The sequence below is a fragment of the Tachypleus tridentatus genome, chromosome 10 (genome assembly GCF_004210375.1).
Source record: "Tachypleus tridentatus isolate NWPU-2018 chromosome 10, ASM421037v1, whole genome shotgun sequence".
Lineage (NCBI taxonomy): Eukaryota > Metazoa > Arthropoda > Merostomata > Xiphosura > Limulidae > Tachypleus > Tachypleus tridentatus.
This window is the reverse complement of record NC_134834.1, coordinates 43,831,237-43,848,663: the sequence shown is the minus strand read 5'-3', so window position 1 is coordinate 43,848,663 and position 17,427 is coordinate 43,831,237. Positions and strand designations below refer to the sequence as shown.

Sequence of the window (17,427 nt, the reverse complement as noted above, 5' to 3'; positions counted from 1 at the left end):
ATGCCATCAATTTCTGTGAAGTCACAAAATACACTTTTGGATGAAATATGTTTCCTACACCAGCCCAAAACTAAAAACTGAAACAAATTGTTTAAAAACAATAGAAATTGCCAAAGCGAGGCAATCTTTCACTGAACTGTAACAATGGCCCTTGTAATATCAGCCAAATTTGGTTGAGTTTATTCACCTGATTCTTGCTCATTCTTTACTAACCATTACCTAGTTATTGTCTGTAATCTTGGTGTTAGGCCCATTGAGGTGGATTTCTGTATATGGTGAGAGGACCTCTCAGAGAAGATTTTGTGCTCTCTGTTTACCTCCTCTGGGATCAGAACATCCATCTGTGTGTTTGCTGTGTGTGGTGACCTGTGAAGGGGAGATGTTCCTGGCAGTTGAGGGTCACACCCCAGTGCACGACTTTGGCCTTGAATTCCTGCAGACGAGTGGCCTTGGGGTGCTTCCCCAGGGTCAGTTGGCTAGTCTTTTTGAGTTAGGGTTAACAGGTGCTGTGTACCTTGTGTCTAATATTGGTGTTTGGATGTAGTACTCATGAACCCTGGCATTGTTGCAGTGTCCTTATGTGGTATTGTTATGCATCCCCTTGTAGGGCATCATGGTGGGTGAAGTCAGTGGGCACTGCAATGTATTCTATTTATTATTGGTTCACCAAGCCTTGAAACAAAAAAGATAATTGAAAAACTACCACACTTAGATCACAATCAGATTCCACACCTAGATTTCTCACTCTTCATTCATTATCTGAGAAATCATTATGGTAAATGTATCCCTTTTATATTAAAAAAGGATTAGAGGGGCTTGCTGGCTCCCCCAAGTCAGTAAGGAAGCTGCACTCTGGAAACATTTTGGTGGAAATATCTACATTACAACATTCTAAACTCCTTCTAAAATTGAAGGCCATTGCAGATATACCTATTGAAGTTACTCTCCATAATACTTTGAACTTCTCAAGAGGAGTTATTGTTAAGAAGAATTTAAAGAACATTCCTGAGTCAGAAATCCTTGGTGGTTTCTCCAACAAAAGCATTTCTGAAGTGTGCCATATTTTCACCCATAAGGATGGGATAATGCTGCTTACAAATGTTCTTATTTTGATATTTACATCTCCACATCTACCTGCCTGTCACTACCAAGGCCGTACATTCTCAATCTTCTCTGATGTTTCTAATGTCAGAATTTCAGTCATTCAAAGGCATCTTGTCATGGTTCTTTAATGTGTCTTCATTGTGGTGACAAAGACCATGATGCATATAAGTGCAAACTAGAACCTCATTGAGTTAACTGTAATGGTTCCTATTTCCCCATACTTTTGTTAGTATGCTATTTGGGTGGAAAAGAAAGAGGTGAACATTTAGAAATAATGAACAATATATCCTATCCAGAGGCTTGGAAGTCACTATCTTTCACTCCATGTTGAACATATGCTGGTGCACTCCAATCCACTGCTACAGTGGAAGTGCAGACAGATTTTTCCATGCCTCTGACAAAGTTGTTCTCAAAACCACTTGAGTCTTTTGCCCTTCATGGTTAAAAGAGTTGATGAGTCAATGTCTATGCCTTTCTCTAGTCCCCATAATTCCTTCTAGTGGCTCCTTGGATTCACTTCCTCTGGGTTTAGCTTCTATCTTTTGCTTGGGTGCATCTTCTTATTTAGCCCAGAGATGCAAAATTATTATTTGTTCATGCCTTCTTTCACTACAATCTTCATCCACTGACAGAGATCTGCCCACTTGACCCAGAGCAGGATCCATGGAGTTTGACAGACTCCATTCGCATAAAGAAAAACAAAGTGGATGAAAAGAAAAGGGCTCTCCCCACAATTCTCCTACACATAAATAAAAATAACTACTTTGGTACAGTGGAACTGTCAAGGTTTCAGTTTTAATGCAGATGACATTAAGGCTTTAATTGATTTTTATCATTCTCTGTGTCTCTTCTTACAAGACACATTTTTGAAACCTGCCAATGCAGTCACTTTTCAACAGTTTTCTTTGTACCAGAATGACATGTTGTTTGATGAATGAGTTCATGGAGGTGTAACACTGTGGTGAACTGGAATTTGCCTGTCCTGTTTTTGCTATTTGATACACCCTAGGAACCCAAAGCCATCCATGTTTCCGTGGGTCGTACCATCACTATTTGTTTTCTCTGGAGAGATTTATGGTCAACCCAACCTGAATGCTGTCATTAAACAGTTGCCATCTCCCTCTTTAATCCTCAGGGACTTTAATGGATGTAATTTTTTCTGGGATGATGCTGATAGTGAAGGGAGGGATCATTCTATAGAGTATATACTCTTGGATAACAACCTTTTTCTCTTCAGTACTGGTTTTTATGCTTAATTTAAGGCACCTAGTCAGTCTTTTACTGGTATTGATCTCTATCTGCTCCAATTTGCTCTTCTCTTGTTTCTCTTGGAGAGGTTGACAGTGACCCATGGTGTAGTGATAATTTTCTTATCATTTTGAAGGAGACTGGCTGTGGTTGATCCCACCCAACCTGCGTGTCTTAGTGGGAGCTGGACCAGACCACCTGGTCCTCTTTCACTGATCTCTCAGAACTTGATCCTGCCATCAGTAGACAACTGCTGCTCAATCTGTTCCAAAAATCTCAACATGTTTTCCATAGTATCCTTGTCCTTGGTGGAGTTCTGCATACCAAATGCATCTAGCACTTCTATTTCATCTCCCACCTTCCTAACCATCAGGCCAATCATCTCTATGGCTATAATTGCCCCTTTGTCAGTCTGGCAGTACATTGGTCAGACCTGATGGTATTCACTATGAGATGCTGCACCATCTCTCTCCTGCTTCTCTTGCTATTCTTTTGATTGATTTTAAGCGGATCTGGCAGGATAATGTTTTTCCTGTTCCTTAGCACCAGGGCTATTGTCCTCTCCTAATTTAAGTCTACAAAGGATACCATGATTCCTTTTAACTATCATCCATAAGCTTGGATGAGCTGTCTGTGTAAGGTTGAGGGTGGTTAATGCTCAACTTGTTTGATTTCAGAAATCAAACAATCTCCTCTTGCTCACCCAGTGTGGGCTCCAACAAAACCACTTCACCATGAACCACCTGATTCAACTTGAAACGCCAGTCACGGAAGCCTTTCTCAAGTGAAAACATCTTTCTGAATTATTTTATCTTGAGAAGGGTTATTATTCTGTGTGGTGGTATGATATTTTGTGAGCCCTCCATTCAGATTAGTTGCATGTAGAACTTTTTAATAGATCAGCAATTCCAAGTCCTTTTGGGCTTGGTGCTTTCCCATTCTTTGTTATAGGAACTTGGAGGTCCTTAAAGCTGTGTCTTGAGTGTCACACTTCTCAATGTGAAGATTAATGCCATCAGTAAACAACTTCCACCTAATACTGCAATTGAAGTATATGTCAATGACTTCTATATCTTGTGTCATTCATCAAGCATGAAGTTTATTGAGTAGCAACTTCAAACTGCCTTCAGTCAGTTATTGAAATGGACCACAGTAAATTGTTTTACATTTTCTTTCTCTAAAACTCTTTGTGTGCATTTTTGCTGTGAATAGGGCATTCACCCCAACTTCCAAGCTCCATCTCAGTGATGTTTTTTTTTCTTCTTCTGTGGTCCCTAAAACAAAGTTCATGGGACTTATCTTTGACCATCAGCAGACCTTCATTCCACACATCAAGCATATGTGTCAAGTGTAAAAGGGCACTTAAAATCCTCCATGTCCTCTCTCCCACTTCTTTGGGAGCTAATTGACTTTCTGTGCTAGAGATCTATCATGCCCTCATTTGGGTCTCTGGTCTGTGGATCTATCAGGACTGTCTGTCTTTGGATGACTTTGCTGTCTCCACTGGTAAGCCCATTTCACCATGGCTTATTATCATCCCCATCTGTGATCTTTCTATGAGTCATCTGAGGAAAGTGGATACTCCCTAATGGAAGTACTGTTTTATATTTTCCAAACATCTTTTGAACCCTTCTCCTCTTCATGTTTATACAGATGGTTTGAAATAAGGTGATTCTGTGGGCACTGCTATGTTTTGTTGTGATTTGGTGGTTGTACACAAGATCCCTCTATAGTTGCTGTGTTCACTGCTGATTTGTATGCCATTTCTCTTGCCCTGAAAGCTGTGCAGTACACCAATGATACAATTTTTACTGACTCACTTAGCTCTCTACTGGTCCTGGAAGCACTTCATGCTGGTTCTTACTTTGTTCTCATTGATATTCAAATTTGACTGGCCCATTTCCTTTTATTTTCCATTTCTGTCTGTTTTATCTGGATATCAGGCCAAGTCTGTATTTCCAGCAACAATCTTGCTGACACTGCAGCTAAGTTCATATGCTCTGATGCTCTCATTGATGTGCCTGTACCATTCATGGATTATGATCCTGTGCACTATTTGGCAGCAATCATTTCCAAATAAAACCTTCTGTTGCTCTTTGGCTTTAGCCTTCTTATTCCATAAGGATTAGAAGGAGGAGATTACCTTGGCAAGGTTATGCATTGGTCACAGTTTTTTAACTCGATTTAACTCGGCTAGTAATCTGAGGGTCATGGGTTTTAATCCCTGTCACACCAAACATGCTTAACCTTTCAGCCATGGGGGCATTATAATGTGATGGTAAATCCCACTATTTATTGCTAAAAGAGTAGTCCAAGAGTTGATGGTGGGTGGTGATGACTAGCTTCTTTCCTACTGGTCTTACACTGCTAAATTATGCTAGTGCAGATAGCCCTCATGTAGCTTTGTGTGAAATTCAAAAACAAACAAACACTCTTTTAATATAAACATGTTACTTTGAGGTAATAAATTGTGCTTTTATAGTTATACTAACTAATCTGGTTAAAAGAAAGTTAAACATTATCTAAGAAGCTTCTGAATGACTGTTATTAAAATTAATATGAATTTTTAAACAGAAGTAAATAGGTTTACTTTTGCATAACGTAAATTAATTTTGGAAACATTGGTATAATTTGCTTCATCCATGCTTTAAATTACAGTTCTTCCCTGTTTTGTATCTGTGGTGTTTCTGTTCTTGTTTTCTCAGTATTGTTCTTAATCTTTATATGCTACACATTTTCCTTTTCTCTAAAATGTTTCAATTATATTGGATGAGTGTGAATCTTCAGAAATTTCTGCCTCACTTTGAAGTTGACTATCAAAGTAAATCATCCCATTCATACACTTTGTTTCTAGTGTAAAATATTCAGATCAAAATCTGTAGGTTAGCACTTCATTTCCCTTAAAAATAGTTCTGCAAGCTTTAGAGTGCACAAACTCATACTAAAAGGCTTTTATACTCAATGAGAATACATTAGCTCCACTGAAGGCTGTGTTAGTTAAAGAAAAGAAACTGAAGAAAACTGACTCACTGATTCATACTTCCTGTGTATGTGTAGTATATTCAAGCAAAACTAAATTAGCATTAGAGCAACAGTATAGTAATGCTAGTCTTTCTATAGAATTGTGTTAAAGAGTGCATGTTTTATTGTGTTACATTCAAAATTCAATAACTTTATCACCAGTGTATGTTGGTAAATGAATATGAAAGCACCGATTCAAAAGTAAATTTTTATATTATCTAAATTTTATCTTTCTCATTCAAATTTTTAAAAAATATTTTTAAAAACCTCAGTTATTTGTCTATGTCAAATGATACATCTGAGTTCTGATTTCTACATTTAAAATTTTCTAAATTTTAAAATAGGCTACTGTAGTTTTCAACCAGTTTCATTCAAAGCGTATGCAATTACAAGCAAGATTCTCAAATTGTTTTAATATTCTACTCTTTTTATTTGTTGAGACGCCAATAACTTTGTCAAATCCACAAGAAAAGCAGCTCACCTCTCTCTCTAAGTTTCAAAATTATTTATTAATCAGTTTGCATGATTGATGGACATGCATATAACCAACAGGAAGATCATATTCTCCTCTGTTTTAATTTTACAGTTCTCCATTAACTTTTGTCACTGGTAATCCATTAGTCAATTAGAAATACTTGTGTTGATCAGATTTTGCTGTTCCAAATGGAATTTTTCAAACCAGTTTATTGCTTACTTAGAAATTTGGATAAATTATAGTAGTTTGAAGACATGTGGTTTCAGTGACTAATAAATTTTTGTTATAAAATTCATAGTTTTTTAAAAGCTATGTGAATCTTTTCTTTATATATCAGAATTTATGAAACACAACAAGGCTTAGGGGAGAATGTCAAATATTTCCAGTGCTAGAGGTCAGAAAACTGAGAACTACAAATTCTTGCTTTTTTATGTATATTTTTACTCTGTAATTTAAACAAAAGTATTTCAGATTTAAATATTATAAATTATAAAACTAAAGTAGTTTGAGTGTCAATGTTAAACATGATGCTAGATTGTGTGATGCAAGTCAGCTTTATGAGATATGGGTACTTGGTTGGTACTAGGAGTTATTACTTTTGATCCAAAAGTTGCAACTTCAGTGGGTGCAAATTACAGCAATAATAATAATGGTGAATAGATTAAGACTGTTAAGATATGTGATGTGGAATTTTTTTTATCAATACTGCAGTCAGTGCACAGGAGAAAATGTTATTCACTAGGAGTGTTAAGAGATGAAATATAAAGTTTACTGAAAGAAAAAAACTTGATATTCAGTTAAGAGGATCAAGAAGTTATGAAAATTGTATGACTGTCTCAGTAGAGGCTTTGGAAATTCAAAGACAGATATTGATAAAAAAAAAATCTTCTTTTATATATAACACACTTATTCACCAAAAAAACTTGCTAAGTTCTAAGTTTGTTCAAAATGCCCAACTTTGCTTTTATAGTTTTAACAGTAAATTTACTTAAGGTACTGATTACAAAGTAATGCTAAATCTCTGGGTAATTAAGACTTGGAAATGAAAGTAAAATATAATACAATCATTGACATACCATATTTAAAATACAGTGTATGTATTTGCTTTCTTTTATACAAACAACAAGTGATTCTTCTGGATCTTCCATATTAAATTGCTCAAGCTGATCCTGTTAAACAAACAAACATTAAATCCATCATTCCTTAGTTAGCAAAAAATGTATTTATACAGAGTGACCACTGCTATCAACATGACTAATCATTCTCATTCTAACATAGGTGAATTCATAACCTCCAGATGTCATCTAAATAATCATTGAAGAATTACATTCTTGATATATTTTCAAAATGTGCAGTATTGTAACAGGGTTTCCCCAGGAAAATCAATTCTTATCTTCAAAAAACAGTGAAGAGACAAATTCAGCTAGAATAAAATCTACTGAACAGCTTTTTATATTATGTGTTATGTGAAGCTTGCACTTGTATAGAATAAATGCTGTTATATTAGAAGAAGATACGAATGCACGATATGTTCATATACTACACTATACCAGTTAGAATACAGGAAGGCTTGAAATGAGGATAAGTTAAGGATTCTCAATGCTATGTTGATAGATGGAACTTGTTGAAGGTGGAATTGTATGTCTTTGACATTTAATCTTGGAGTGCCCTCTTTATATGGCTGTAGCAAACCTGAGTTTATGGCCAAATTGTCATGTGAGGTTAAAATACAAAATTGAGACAGAGGGATAAGTGTGTGCAAAATGAAAAGATTTTATGAAGAGAAAATAAATGTAATTCCATTTTCAGTTTTACAAAAATAATGGAGTGGGGGTGAGGCTTAAAATAATACAGAAGGTGGTGTTATTGATGATAAGTCTTGTTTGTAAAATTAAATTGGGAAGATTAGTAATATAGCTTGAAAAATAAAATTTGTTAATTTGCTTCTAAAAATTCTGGAATTAGCAGGAGATATGAGCAGTTCATTGCTCATGCATAATTGTTTTAGAGAAAAAAAATATATAATTACCTGATAATAGATAACACATTTAAATTTAAGACACTCGGAGATCACAGTTAAATACCTCACCCATAGATATATAAAGCTTATTATGAAGAGTGGTGCATTAACCAGAGCTAAAAATAATTCATGAAGCATTTTTTGTCTTCTAGAAACACTAACAATAAGAATATTTTAAAGCAATGTTATCTGTGGATTACGTTGTAAAATTTCTTGTGCTGTTTGTTTTATAGGTGGGCTTATGAGATATATTCTAAAAGTTCCTATTATAAAATTTATATTTTTAAAGTTTAACTCTAAATATTAGTTTCTTCAGTGAAATTATAATGTGTAATAATACTTTGTCATTTAAATCTAGCTCATTTGGTTAAGGGTATATTGAATAAATATTATTCAGCATTTTGGTGAGGAGTTAAAAAATGTTTTTAAGGATTTTTCATAGTCCTGTGGGTTTTCACAAAGTTGCTAATTTGCTTCCAAAGTTTAGAGTTTTCAGTTCCTAAGATTTCCAACTTTTGCATCCTTTAACACTGTGAACACTGTTTACCATTTTACTTTCAAAACTGAAAATAGTTTACATCTCACTACAAGGTAGGTTTTCATATATCTAAACATTTATGAGTACACAAATCCAGTTAGGAATTTCATAATAACAGGAAACAAGGTGCTGTTCATCTGTAATTACAGTACCAAGGTTGTATAGATCCATTAAAAAAAAAAAAAGATAATTATGCTTTGTGTGACTTGAGTTGAAAAATTATGTTGCATAAGAGAAGCAAAGCAGTATGCTGTAGCATTTGAAAATTGTATAGCAGAAACAGAAGGAAGTATTAAGTGATTGTCTAAAAAGGAACAAAAAAACTGTAGGCATTCCTGTCTGATCATTTTGGTTTTCACACATTCAAAGATGTATGATGACATAAATGTGATATATTTCTACAATGATTCAGTAATAACATATAAAAAGATACTATTTATGTATAATTATTTTCTCTTTGTTACAAACTGTTCAATTAGTGGCACTTAAGCATTGTCAGTTAAATTTGAGCCATGCTCAGTTTTTATAATCAGGCATGCCAATTTAAAAAGAATAAGAAATTCATAGCCTTTTAACTTAGTTTACAAATATCAAGTGTTACTATGTATTTATCGACAATATTCAGAATATTTAAACCTCAATATATCAAAAACAGAATAATAATTATTCAAAAAGTATTAACAATATTAACTTATATTTTTCACAGCAGTCAATTAAACCAGTTATTAGAAGAAATGGACTGTCTTCTATAATACATTGGCTGGTTGGTCCTCCAAAGTTAAAAGTTGAACTTGTACCTGAAAGAAACTTGGTATTTGCAGTTGCTCAGTGTGAGTAATGTTTTAAAGCTATGCTCAGTACATTTTTAATGCAATTTAACTACTTGTTTCCAAGACCAAAAGTAACTTTTTATTACAACCATCTATATAAAAAATTAACTTCATATAGTTAGTTATCAACCATGATATTTATTATAACCACTGTAATAAACAATATTTGTACACTAGTATTTTCATCCTAAATTAATGTGAATAATAAATTCCCCAATATGTAATTATACAAGTCTTACTATTTTTTCATGTGACTAGAGAATGCAAGAATAAATATCACCCTTGGTGGTCATGCTTTGTAAGAAAAACATTTTTGTGACCAATAAAATATGATAATGATAATATGATAGCATAATAATATGATAATGAATTTATGCTGTTTTAAAAAGTTATAATGAGGTTCAAAGTGTGTTTTATTAAGTACAATATTAGTGTGTGTGGGAGAAGTATTTCATTTAAGTCAACATAAGATAATTTGTGTGAAAGAGAGCTTTACAGATATTTTTTAAGGGTATACTTATTTTCTAAGAATTCATAGAAAACAACTGCAATAAGAATACACCAATTCTGGCTACCTTTCAACATTTGGAACCTAATAAAAGCTTTTCAGATTATTAGTCAACATTTATTTTCATTGGAGACAGAAAATCAGTGTAACAATTTTAATATCCAAAGTTCACAACATGACACAGTCTTTAGATCGTTAGTGATTTGTTTGATATAGTATTTGGCATTAATATGTTGGTAAAGTGAGGGAAGAAATAAATCTATATAAAATGCATATGGAGCCAAGATAACTTTATGTTAAAATGAACTCCTTCCATGTCAGGTTTTCTTTCATTTTTTAGAAATGATATTAGGAATTGGCAGGTTATCCTGTTGTAATACATGATAATATGGGAGTAAATTTAGGCAAGTACTTTATAAAACATAATGAGAAATGGTTTGTCTAGATTAACTTGTGCAGATATTTTTTAAACATGGAATATACCCAAGGCAAATCATGGAAAGGGGTAAACTAAGACAAGTGGAGCAAATAAATAAAAAGTATAATTAAGAACTTGAAAAAAGTCATTGCAAAACATTAGAGGGAAAAGGAAAATTAGAGGACAAGGCAGTTATTTTGTAATGAATTTTTACATATTAAAAATGTATCTGTTCATTACATTAAATTGTAAAATCTAAGAGAAATGTTTGATATTTTAGTGTTTTTCATGTGACTGTGGAATGTAGAAAGAAAGAACTTGATAAAAAATTAACAGTTGTGAAAGACACATACAATGGTTCATAGTTTTGGGGGATATTTTATAACAAAAATGATTGCTCAGAAGCTACTAGTATTCATGTCTGACTGATAAGTTCAAGGAGTTAGGTATGCAGCTCTTTCTATCAAAATGATAGCTTAACCTCCAAGAATGATTGAAAATTACAATAAAGCTTCTTTATTAGTCATTTAAGTTGATTAAATATAGAAACTTTAGTTCTCTTGAATGAAGAATAACCAAAAAAAATTTTATGTATGACAACTGTTGATGATTTTCGAATGTTCTGATCAGTTTCTTCCTATTACGTTCCTGGTATCCAATATGCTTTAATGTATACTGAAGAAAAGAACTTTTCAGTGAATATTCAAATAATTAGAGCAAATGTTAAATGTTTGCATAGAAAGACTAAGTTTATAGGTTGATAGTAGTAAGTTGTCAAATACACCAAAGAGTGCTATAAAAGTTTTTTCAGTAGAGAAAATTTTTTTGTTATGCAAATCTCATTTAACAAATATTTTTTTAACATAACATGCTTATGATTTACCTGTTTTGTTCAAAGGTCCCAGATTTTCAAATCATAATTCTGTGAATGAAATATTATCTTTTTATGTGCTATACATCTCCAGGTAACACATTTACTTTTGGAATAAGCAACAGATGACTATGTGCTGTTGTCTACAGTATTTTTAGAGAGCATGGCTTGCAATAAACACATGTATGTGAGAGCTTCTCTCAGTTCTTTAGTTAATAGCTTAGTCTTGATTCTAAACTGACTTGTCACCAGTCATGTGGCTCATATTTGTCACCATTTAACCCAAACAGTATTATTCTGCTTTTTTTTTTTCTCTGTCCATTAACAGTTTATACTTAACATCACTATCATCTTGACAATGTAAATATAAACATCTCATCACTTCTGTTTGGATGATTAGTGGTATTTATTCCTCAATTAGTACACCATTTACAATTTGTACTAGACATTACCAACATTAACAATGTAAATATAAACATCTCATCTCTTCTGTTTGGATGATTAGTGGTATTTACTCCTCAATTAGTACACCATTTACAATTTGTACTAGACATTACCAACATTAACAATGTAAATATAAACATCTCATCTCTTCTGTTTGGATGATTAGTGGTATTTACTCCTCAATTAGTACACCATTTACAATTTGTACTAGACATTACCAACATTAACAATGTAAATATAAACATCTCATCACTTCTGTTTGGATGATTAGTGGTATTTACTCCTCAATTAGTACACCATTTACAATTTGTACTAGACATTACCAACATTAACCATGTAAATATAAACATCTCATCACTTGTGTTTGGATGATTAGTGGTATTTACCTCTCAATTAGTACACCATTTACAATTTGTACTAGACATTACCAACATTAACAATGTAAATATAAACATCTCATCACTTCTGTTTGGATGATTAGTGGTATTTACTCCTCAATTAGTACACCATTTACAATTTGTACTAGACATTACCAACATTAACAATGTAAATATAAACATCTCATCACTTCTGTTTGGATGATTAGTGGTATTTACTCCTCAATAAGTACACCATTTACAATTTGTACTATACATTACCAACATTAACAATGTAAATATAAACATCTCATCACTTCTGTTTGGATGATTAGTGGTATTTACTCCTCAATTAGTACACCATTTACAATTTGTACTAGACATTACCAACATTAACAATGTAAATATAAACATCTCATCACTTCTGTTTGGATGATTAGTGGTATTTACTCCTCAATTAGTACACCATTTACAATTTGTACTAGACATTACCAACATTAACAATGTAAATATAAACATCTCATCACTTCTGTTTGGATGATTAGTGGTATTTACTCCTCAATTAGTACACCATTTACAATTTGTACTAGACATTACCAACATTAACAATGTAAATATAAACATCTCATCACTTCTGTTTGGATGATTAGTGGTATTTACTCCTCAATTAGTACACCATTTACAATTTGTACTAGACATTACCAACATTAACAATGTAAATGTAGACATCTCATCACTTCTCTCTGAATGATTAGTGGCATTTGTTCATCAGTTAGTACACCATGTCCCTTAGCTGAGCAAACAAAAAACTTTTTTAAAATGGGTATGTGCTTACTATTTTAACTTTTTCAAGGACTGAATTATCTAATGTGGTGTTGCTTTTGCATTGTTTTGATTCTTTATTTAATGTTTGCATTATCCTTGATTTCATATGATTGACCTCTTCTGAAGGTGGCCATTTTATGTATTTGCAAATAAACGTAATTTTTTGTGAAAAATATATACCCACATGTTTTATGGGTATTTCTCACTAGGCAGCTGAATCTTTAATGTTGACTAAATACCACCATGTAATTGCCATTGTTTCACATATGCAGTAATCACACATTGAGCTTCTCTGAATCAAAGAAATTGATAATTAAGTAATGAAAGCATGTTTTATATTCTTGATAAAAGTAATGTTTTTATTTAATACAAGTCCTGATTACAAATAATAAAGTAACCAGTTAAACAGTCTATTAATGTTCGTTGTTTAAATAAGATAAACATGAAAAGTGACATTCAATAAAGATTTGAGTCATCATAATATTTTGCAATTGCCTACCATAAATAACCAAACAGTAAACTTATTTGATTTTACTTTTACTTTATTTGATGAAAGAAATGAAAAAAAAATTATGTTTAGTAACATTACAAAATTGTGTCCCAGTAAACTACTTTAACCCCATGATGACAAAAACCTCTAAATATTGTACATTCGTTACTGTGCTAAACTTTTAATACAGTTTTCTTTGTTACCCATTCAACTAATCTTCAAGTTGTACAAACTTACAAACCTTATTTCAAGTTATCTTATTCTTCATATTGAAGACATTCATGTAGCTTTAAAACAAATGTAATTTAACACACAAATACTTTCAAAATTCACAGAGAAAAGAACATTTGCAGAAACTATAATACAATCATAATCCTGTACATTACATTTACTTTATTAATATGTACTAGTATAATTCTTGCCATCTCCAATTATTTTAATTGTCTTTATAACCCCTTTGAAAGCTTTGTTTTATTAGTAAATGATTAAACCATTTGATTTATCTCCATATTAAGGTTTTAACCAAGGCTTGTACAAAAACTGAGAGAAACATTTAAAAATTCAGAAATGGATAATTTATTTTCAAGGAATGATAGGTTCTTAGTAAAAATATTATTGTTCTTTGGGATTCACAAAATAATTCTAAAAAAAATAATCAAGGAATACACTATTTCATTTATAGGCAAAAACTCTACAACTGTGCAAGAATGAAAATATTAGTTGTTTTTTCTTCATTATTTACACTACATAAGTGTCAGACAATGCCAAAAATTGATTCTAAAATATTATTGAATTAAAATTATTTAACTCTAGAATTCCAGTGTTATTACAGTAGAATCTGTAAAAATTTCACTTTAAAAGTTACCACTATGTGCTCATTGTGGCTAAACTCAACAGTCTGTATATATCAAACTAAATTTCTGATGTGTATGTGTATTCTGATAGTGGTCTAGAATGCTCTGCACGTTACTAGATATTATGATGCAATAATACTGAATTAAAACAAAGAGGAAAAACTCAGAAGGTTCTGGTGACATTATGCAATAACATGACCTTCACCAATTCATAACTGCTGTTTTATTTCTAAAAATAACCAAACTTTTGTATTTACAATGGCAGAAAGGTGATTTATGAAATTTCAGGTAAGAGTCATCTCTTTTGTCTTTTAGTTCAAATATAGAACTTTATTGTGATATCTGGATGACGGTCATTTCAATGGATCCTCATTTGCTTTAACATTTTTGGCACGGTGGGCAACCACAGTCGACTTGAAGGCTTAGCGCAGCAGGCGACCTTCCTTTATTCCTGTTATTCTTATGTATTGAATTTAACATATATAGTATTGGGTACAATCACTGAATATTTCAGGGAGTTTTGTTGAGTTATTGCCGAGATATCATGCTTTGAGTACTGATACCGTAATTAGTTGAAGTATCAAACATACATATTCAGTGCCATGCCAAACATTAAAAATTGTTATTCAGTGTCGAAAGGGTTAAATATTTATGCCACTGTGATAGAATAAGTACATTAACTCCCAGGTATTCAAAATGGTTCACTACCTAATAAATTTCTGTAGTGCCAAGAATTACCAAAGTGTACTTTTTTGGTATACCTAGTGTACCACGAAATTCTCATCTGGGATATGGCTCTGTAACAAAGTATGGGATGATCAAATAAACCTTATAGATATGTGGATATTAGTTATCCTCCTGGGATGGTTAGATTTAGAGATATAGGTGTACAATATATGTAAGTGCATATGAATGCATATACATATTATTATTATTACATATTCATAAATGTCTAATTTTTAGTTATTTTTATTAAAAAAACAGAACAATAAATATATAGAAAAACAATTATTTCCAGTACCTATGATGTCACAAAACTAATTTGCCCTTGCATGTTGTACTTGCTTAGCCTTCCTTAAGACTCACTTATTTTCTCAAGTAGAGGGGAAACATAAATTAATTATTGTAGATTTCAAAGATGCATTTTAGAAAACGAAAAATTTATCAAGTTATTATACTGGTACACATAGTTAGAAATTTATCTTGCTTTGTAAATAAGCTATATGTAAGTTACAAACTTTTTTGTTCAGAGCAACAACTTAGTGAACAGACTTTAACATTTCCAATAAAAGCATGGCTTTTTGCTTCAAGTCAGTTTCAAACAAATATAAAACTTGTGTAGTTTAAAATGTATTTAAAAGAAGTAGAAGTGACTGGAGGAAATATTTCAAAAGGATGTAGTAGTGGGAGGGACTACTCTGATATGTTTGCTAAATATATTGATATCTCATCAAGCCAAAAAAGTGGAAGGTTTTTGTTTTTATGCTAGTTTGTCATTGTCTGAAAGTGAAGTTTCTAATTTGCGAACCACTATAAACATTGCAGGTTAGATGCAATACAATTATAAACTGACCAATAAGACAAAAACACATGTAATGTGATACACAAAAGAGGTATTTAGGATTTTGCCCCAATGCTCTCATCACAGCAGCTATCTTTCACCTTTATTTACAGACCTAAAGGACTTATAAAATCTCTGTTTATTAACATAGGAACAATTTTATCATTATATTTGTCATTAGACATTAGTATTAGGCCTATTACATTTCTTAACACTAAATTCCCTAAGGATTTTCAAGAATTAAAATAGTTTGTAATAATAATAATAATCCAATGACAATATATTTATCATAACTATTGCCAGCAACAAGTTACACTCAATCCAGAACTCTTCGGACTAGTTGGGATACAACAAACACAGTACTGATCAGAACAATTTATATAAGCCATTTGATACAATAACAGTTGTTATGGTGTGTATATTTTTTACAAGCAAGCCTAATACCAATGTATTCTTACAAGTATAATTGTGATTGTTCTTTGCTGGCTTTTAAAAGGCATGCACACCATAATAAATTTATTACATTCTAATTTATCAAAATATAAATAGAATAAATAAATAAAGTTGAAGAATGTTAGACATTACTGATAAAATTCATTCAGATTGAATAAAAGGATAGCCAAAAATTTAATGATGAACAAAAATTACTATTTATTTATTTTGTAGTTGGTTCAAATTATTCAAGTGAAATAATGAAGGAGAATCAAGTCTACTGAAACTTTAATATAGCAGTCAAAACAGATCAACTAGTGATAACACGAACAAATGCTAGAAACTCTTTCAAACAAGACCAGAAAGTTAGTGTTATAAAAAGTACAGTAAAGCCTTTATCTGGGATCTACATAACTGCAGTAACTTAATTGTACAGCTCTAATATTATTGCTACAATCTTTTAGATCTGCTTAGTAAATGTACTAATTCTTTAGGTAAGTTCTCTCAGTGACAGGGATTCCAGTACTTTAAACTTAGTAATGTTATGGTTCTCAGCTCTTAAGAGAATATCCTGTACGTTGGTAATGATAACCAATTTAAATTATAACTCTCACATTAAATTTATGCTGCAACAGTCATGCATATTTCATAAAAATGTATCGTCCTAGCCATTTTTGTCTGGATCACCACAGGTTTTTTGTATTTTGTTGCATTGACACTGGATTATCTCAAAAACTGCTTTATTAAAGGGTTTCAAAATAAATACCTTGCTGTGGCAAACTACATCAATCCATCATTTAACTTTCTGCTACTGTAAAAGGGAAATGTCTTCAGACAGAAATGGAAAGGCCTTAAGAAAGAGAAATGGAGTTAGTGGTTTGAAATTATTGGCAAAATGGAGTACCAAAGCACTATCTTAGTGATTGGGAGGAGAAGTTTTTTTTTAAGCCTTCTTGTAGCACTGTGAAAGATTACAAGAACAAACATTAATGTACTTTCAAAATTCACAGAGAAAAGAACATTTTCAGAAACTATAATACAATCATAAACCTGTACATTACATTTACTTTATTAATATGTGCTAGTATAACTCATAACTATACTGTGTATATGATGCAACAGTGGTAGTGCAAATGGTATGAAAAATCATCCAGGTAAACCAAATGTAATATTTTTATTATTTCATTTTATTGTATCTGTACAACATGTGTTTCCAATGTTTCATGAAAGTTGAAACATTATCTTCTTTATGTTTACTTCCTCACTGGAGTCATAACTGCAAATATCCTTGTCATGGACAGAGGCAATTTGTCTTTGCCCTGTTTGCTTATGAGTTAGGGAAGTTTTACTCAGATGCTTCTGCAAGAGAAGAAAAGGAATACAAATTTGAGTAATATGCTTTAATGTTTCTCAATCTACAGTGTAAATAAAT

At 32.1% G+C, this 17,427-nt stretch overlaps 1 protein-coding gene across 10 annotated transcripts in view; it reads left to right on the top strand.

Annotated features, from left to right (window-relative positions):
- The window catches only part of LOC143229159 (ELMO domain-containing protein 3-like), a 146,997-nt gene that overhangs the window by 58,663 nt on the left and 70,907 nt on the right, over positions 1–17,427 (top strand). For all 10 annotated transcript variants that reach the window (XM_076461076.1, XM_076461072.1, XM_076461078.1 and 7 more), the window contains one exon: positions 9,113–9,236. In XM_076461076.1, coding sequence (XP_076317191.1) covers positions 9,113–9,236 — 124 coding nt within the window. The remainder of the gene's footprint in view (positions 1–9,112; positions 9,237–17,427) is intronic.